General features: G+C 48.5%; 1 protein-coding gene across 1 annotated transcript; it reads left to right on the forward strand.

Moving 5' to 3' along the window:
* The first annotated feature begins 415 nt into the window (after positions 1-415).
* LOC119364892 (remorin-like) lies at positions 416-5,890 on the forward strand. The gene is made up of 5 exons (XM_037630461.1): positions 416-801; positions 4,422-4,493; positions 4,575-4,662; positions 5,182-5,263; positions 5,419-5,890. The coding sequence occupies exons 1-5, from the start codon at positions 600-602 to the stop codon at positions 5,617-5,619; spliced, it is 645 nt and encodes a 214-aa protein (XP_037486358.1). The 5' UTR covers positions 416-599; the 3' UTR covers positions 5,620-5,890.
* Positions 5,891-6,452: the final 562 nt, after the last annotated feature.

Below are 6,452 nucleotides of genomic sequence, written 5' to 3' on the forward strand. Positions count from 1 at the left end.
GACGAACTGCTACTAATTCGCACAGTTTTATTTTTGTGCACGCGAAACGTGCTAAAATTTTCATTTCGAAAGGAAACTTTGGCGTGAATATTAGCACGACGACGACGCTGCGAAGCTATGCATCGACCGCATATCACTTCACCCCAACCCCATACTGTCATGCCGAAGCCGGCACCGCACCACCACCCAACCTACTACGACCACATACAACAAGATCGTACTATGATGATATTGCCATCCGGGGCCTGGACCGGGGATGCAGGAACCCAGTTGCCCAATTCAGCGGAATCCGAGCCCCTCTTCCGTCAGAAACACGCCCGTCCCCCCATTGGCAGGCTGCTGCTCCTGAAAATACACTCTACCACGTCGCCCCGCGCCAGCTCCGGCTTTGTCCAGGCACCCCACGTCGACACAAATCCGATAGTCCAGCCAGCCACATTCATCCATCCGCTGCCCTTCTCTGCTCTTATTAGTACGCCCCCACCCTCTCCCTCTCCCACAGTCCCACGACACCAACAGCTGCGCCAACAGCAACAGCCCAGCTAAGCTCAGCTCGCCCACCACCAGACGTACCACGTACAGAGCTAGCAGCACCATCCATGGCCGCGGAGGAGCCCAAGAAGGTGGAGGTGGAGGCGGCGCCGGAGCCGGAGGCCGCACCGCCAGCCGTCCCTGCCGCGGAGCCCGAGGCCCCCGCCAAGGACGTCACCGAGGAGAAGGCCGTCATCCCCGCGCCCGCGCCGGCCGCCGAGGAGGAGAAGCCGCCCGCCGATGACTCCAAGGCCCTCGTCGTCGTCGAGAGTGAGTCGCCCGCCGCTTGCTTTCTGCTGTTTCTTGCTACTGTTTCAGTCAAATTTGCTCTTGTTTCGGCAAGGCCGGCCGGCTTGTGGTTGAATGATGGAAAGAGGGGTGGGCGTGCTAGGATCTAGTAGTAGGAGCGAGTAACTTTTTCTCGTGTTACTAGGAGATGAACAGTGGTGGTAGTACTAGGTTGAAGTACCCATGATCCTGGGATATTATTTTGCCTTGCCTTTTCTTTCCCTTCCTTTACTTACTTTTCCTGGCACGATTATTGCTCCCGTTGTTACACCTAGAGTATCATTAATTCGATAATTTTAGTTATATGTGCACAGGAATTGTTCGTGTTAGCTGCAATTGATATTTGGTTTGTGGTTTGGCCGCTTTGAGTCCCTTCCGCTTATGTGTTTTTTTTTCCTGAATTGTCTGCTTGCGAGTATATTAGCACTTGGTTGGTGCCGCAAACAGCTCTGACAAATATCCCAAATGTCTGTCTGAATTTTTTTCCTGCTTTCTAAATGTTTTTGTTATGAAAAAAACAGTGGATTCAACCATGGTTGCAAATTAATTTGTTTCTAGTGCCGCAGAGTTTTGGACGAAACAAAAATAGAGATGCTGGCCATGCGTAGTTTCACTCAAAATACTCCCTCCGTCCAGAAATACTTGTCGGAAAAACGCATAAAAATGGATGTATCTAAAACTAAAATACGTCTAGATACATCCATTCCTCCGACAAGTATTTTCGGACTGAGGGAGTACTATGTATGTGTTTTGGGTTGGAGTTCAGAAAAGATAGTTACTGGAACTTTCCTGAATTCCTCACTCCCTCCCATATAGCTTTGTCCTCTTTCTGCCTCTGCTCTCCCTTCTCTCTTCCTCCCACCCTTATCCATCCTTCCTATTTTGGAGGAATCTCAGTTTCACTTTAACACCCTAGAAAGTGTCCAAAATGTTATGCTGGGGAAAAGGAACCAATCAGAAACAAAAGGCACATGAAGAACAACCTTTTCCGAGCTATGTGACTTCTGTGTCTGCATGTTCATTACATATTTCTTCAACCATGCAGATAGTGTTGTAGTACATTGGTACTCCCTCCGTTCCAAAATAGATGACTCAACTTTGTACTAAGTTAGAACAAAGCTGAGTCATCTATTTTGGAACGGAGGGAGTAGTAATTAGTGTTTGGGTTTAGAACAGATAAAAACCAGTACGCGCGCACCCAGTAACAGATAAAACCAGTACACGCGCACTCACTAACTGTCATATCTTCTTTGCAAAGGAATAAAGCTATTTTGTATTTAAAATGACATATTGTAGTTTGGGACAGGCAGGCAGTTGCTTGCTGTTGCGGCTCTAAGTCATCATAGATTTTTATTTTTTTTTAGAAAAGGAGGATGACCCCCGGCCTCTGCATCTGGAAGATGCATACGGCCACTTTATTGATTATTCCCGAGGACCTTACAAAGTGTTACAACAATAAGCCTGAATCCACCAACTAGGCAACATATGCCGCTACTCCTATCCATATGATGCAGGGGTGCTAGCTGGGCCCCTACCCAGACCACTCACCTAAACCAAACATCGAAAGCCGGAATCCCTAGCCTAGCCACATACCGGGTCTGGGGCATAAACCGGTCTGACGCACTCACAGGTGTCGTCTCCACCATCTTCCACTGGTCCATCTCCAAGCAGATTGAGGTGCCATCCTTGGCAGGCCCTCCGCCATCAACGCCACCATGACGCCAAATGACGACCACCACCTACGGTAGAACATCACCAAGCAGATGGAGCGCTACCACAGGACGAAGATCAGCGGTAGAATAGATAAATCGCCGCACACATTGCCGCCGCCAAACACCTCACACGCACCACGAAGCGCCCACCGTGCTTCCGGGGACCCCAGGCGACGCCTTCAAGAAGGAGCGCGACGAAGGGACGACGCCGTCGCCCGCAAGGGGACCTAGAGCTTTCGCCCAAATGAAGAGCACAGTGAGAGACGGGATAGGACCTCGACAAGGCCTCCAAGAAGGGAACCGACGCCCACAAGGCGCCGCCATTGCCGTGGCCTCCGCCGACGGCCAAGGGTTTCCCCCGATCCCGCCCCCGTCCCAACCACCCGGCCAAAGACCTGGCCAGGGGAGCGCCCGCAGCCGGAGAAGGCATCGGACTTCATCGTAGCAGGCACGCCGGGTGACGGGGCACCCCGACCCACCGTAGTAGACGTCCACCGAGACCTCGCCGCCCGCACAGCCGAAGTCGCGGACCACCAGCTCCCACGGCCGTCGCCCGTCAAGAGGCCACGCCGTCCACGCCGTCCGAGGCCGCCGCCCCGGCATCCACCCACCGCGCACATCCCATCAAGACACGGAGAACGACCCACATCGCCGCCACCAGGGAGACCACGCCGCGAACACCCTAGCCGGGCGACGAAGCAGGGCCGCGCCGGCCAGATCCGGGCGGATCCGGCGATCCCCGGCCCACCAGCCGCCAGAGAGGAGCCAGCCCCGATCCAGGGCCGCTCCGGCCTGATCTGGCAGTTCGGCGGCCACCAGGAGTTGAGGAGGCGGGCGGCGGCGTCTGATGCGGGAAGGGGGCGTCTCCACGTCGAGGCGGGTGCGCGGGGAAGCCCCGCCGCCGCCTACTGCCGCGGGGGCGGCTGCCGGCGGCGGCGGGGGAGGAGGAGGGGAGGCGGGGGAAACCTGGGGGCGGCTAGGGTATCGCCCCCGAGTCGCCCGGAGCGGACGACGCGGGGGGTATGGAAACCTGTCATAGATGATAGATGATAGATGCACTACTATGCTATAAATGTTCAGTAGTTCAGTTGCTTGCATAGTTGGAAAAGATCGTTCAGTTTTCCTGGTGAAAGAACGTCTATAGGTTGATCCCATGGAAATTCAACATATGGTCGGACCGTATTACTGTTTTGAAATGGATAATCATGAAGCAAGTATACCTGTCTATGACAGTTCTCTGGTTTGGCACTCAATGACAGCATGCTCCCCTTCCCTCGAAAAAACCAAACACAATGCGAATAAATAGCAAAATTAGAAGAAACTGCAGGGCTAATTAGCAACGAGCTTTTAATCATAAAAATGTGCACCTGGTACTCCTCAGAATTATGACCATGCAGGAGTGTGAGTCAAGGATATTCATAAAACTGTGCATTGGATGCTGAAAGTTTAGTGTGTATGTCATTGCGTAGCCATTTCTTTATCCAGAAGGGATGTAGTGGCTTTCTATCTTGCTCTGTTTGCGTATGTGGTTGGAGAAGCTCAAAGTATAAGATACTCCCTCCGTCCGAAAAAGCTTGTCCAAAGCTTGTTCCTTAAATGGATGTATCTAGCACTAACTTAGTGCTAGATACATCAATTTGAGGGACAAACTTTTTCGGACGGAGGGAGTAAGTCTTAACACAAATCACCATTATATAAGATCTTAGTACCAAAGGACACGCTCAAAGTTAACTTCTGAAGTCCACGGATTATGTAATGCTCGTGACACAAATGGGTGCTAAAAATTGTTTAACATTATACAGACAGATCTTACTGCTTGATTACTCTCATATCAAATAGTGACGTTACAACTCTTGTTCATAAAGTACTTCTACGTTTTCTGCTTACCAGAGGTTGCAGATGAACCTGTTGCTGAGAAACCCACAGATGAGAAGGCTGCACACGGCGGCTCAAATGACAGAGGTAATTATTGAATAATTTGAATTCTCTTCTTATCATAGAGTACAACTAAGCTGACAAACTACCTGAAAACCCGCTATGCAGACCTCGCTCTTGCAAGGGTGGAAAGTGAGAAGAGGAACTCTTTAATTAAAGCATGGGAGGAGAATGAGAAGACGAAGGCTGAGAACAAGTATATTACTACTCCCTCCGTCCGAAAATACTTGTCATCAAAATGGATAAAAAGGGATGTATCTAGAACTAATATACATCTAGATACATCCCCTTTTATTCATTTTGATGACAAGTATTTCCGGACGGAGGGAGTATTTATACTTATCCATTCATAAACTAGTATATGCTTTTTTTAATGGTATGGTAGATTTATCACTAATTTGTTATATTGGATGTGCATGTACATATCTCAAAGCGGCCCTTCAGCCACTAGGAAACAGAGCCTGTATATGAAGCTTCATGTTAGTAATATGTGTAGTCTTACTCCCAAGACACTGGGACATGTCAACCCCGTCTAATTCAGACAATAATAAGAACACCTACAGCGCAACTGCCAACAGATATCATGAAAGAAGCTACTATGTCATTTTGAAGAAAATGAAGAACTTGTATACTTATAGCTAAATTATGTTGTTGAACACGTTCATTAAGTAGATGATGTAAAATTTCCTAATCTTGATTCACATCAATATCACAGGGCTACTAAAAAGGTGTCCGCTATTCTCTCATGGGAGAACACCAAGAAAGCAAACATAGAAGCTCAACTGAAGAAGATTGAGGTACTTTCATCATTACCATTCTTTGCATATTATTACATCAAAGGATGAAGCCCGTTACTGTACAGTTGTGAATATCCATCTGCAATTCTGAACATTGCGCTCTCTCTTCATGTGCCATCCCGCAAACTAAATCTTGTAACTGTGCACACATTCAGGAGCAATTGGAAAAGAAGAAGGCGGAATACGCCGAGAAGATGAAGAACAAGGCTGCAATGATCCACAAGGAGGCCGAAGAGAAGAGAGCGATGGTCGAGGCAAAGAAAGGGGAGGAGCTCCTCAAGGCCGAGGAGATGGCCGCCAAGTACCGCGCCACCGGCCACTCTCCCAAGAAAGTCATGGGATGCTTCGGGGCCTGAAGTAAAAACGTTCCTAGTTCACAAATGGAGCAAGAGTGAATGAAGTGTTCATCCGTGGTTGCTTGCTTGCTTCCTTCTTTCTTTCATCCCTCCCAAGTGTGTAGTGTGCCTTGTGTGTAAAGTCTGCCGTCTCTGTATATACACATTGCTCCCAGGACAGGTGCTCGGTTGTGTACATCTTTGATGCTTGACAAGCAACATTCTTATGTGTAGTTAAGAAAGTCACATTTGTTATTACTGTTGACGTTAAAGCAGTCGTTTTTTGGTCTCATTCTGGTGCTGATGTTGTTTTCTCTCACTGCTCTGATTGAATTGATTCCGTTTGCACCTAGGGCTCTATGGCTATCGTGTTGATTTCATCAGGAGGGAAAAATTGTTGTAGATTACATCAATTTGGGATAACTAAAAAGCGGTTTATTAAATGGGCAGTATTGTACATGAACAAGTACCGTCAACACAATCGATCGCATAACTGGGTAGATGATGCATTCCAATTTATACATTCTTTGAGATTTTTTTTTTGGAGAAAAAGTCATCGGCCCGACTTTATAAATAAAGCCAACAAGCATAGTCACGATACAACCATTCAGACATCACAACAGAAAGGAGCATTTAAGAAGTACGATACATGACAACCAAGCCAGTCGAGGCACGTAGGTCAACCTAGAACCCAAAAGAGCAATAAACTAAGCCATCGCCCTAGATCGCCGCAGCAGGGAGGAAGCCGTAGATCTCATCATAGATAGCATGTCATCGAACGCCTCAAGGTCCACTTCTTTAGTTAATAATCTCCACTGCTGCAAAAAGACGTTGGCTTTAAATAGGCAGCTTAC

This window comes from Triticum dicoccoides, chromosome 2B, assembly GCF_002162155.2.
Source record: "Triticum dicoccoides isolate Atlit2015 ecotype Zavitan chromosome 2B, WEW_v2.0, whole genome shotgun sequence".
NCBI lineage: Eukaryota > Viridiplantae > Streptophyta > Magnoliopsida > Poales > Poaceae > Triticum > Triticum dicoccoides.

What these genes read in the sequence shown, in the direction of transcription:
- LOC119364892 (XM_037630461.1), top strand. Translation starts at nt 600, where the DNA reads ATGGCCGCGGAGGAGCCCAAGAAGGTGGAGGTGGAGGCGGCGCCGGAG. An exon ending in GGCCCTCGTCGTCGTCGAGA is followed by an intron (nt 802 to 4,421) that starts GTGAGTCGCCCG and finishes TCTGCTTACCAG; the next exon opens with AGGTTGCAGATGAACCTGTT. An exon ending in CTCAACTGAAGAAGATTGAG is followed by an intron (nt 5,264 to 5,418) that starts GTACTTTCATCA and finishes GCACACATTCAG; the next exon opens with GAGCAATTGGAAAAGAAGAA.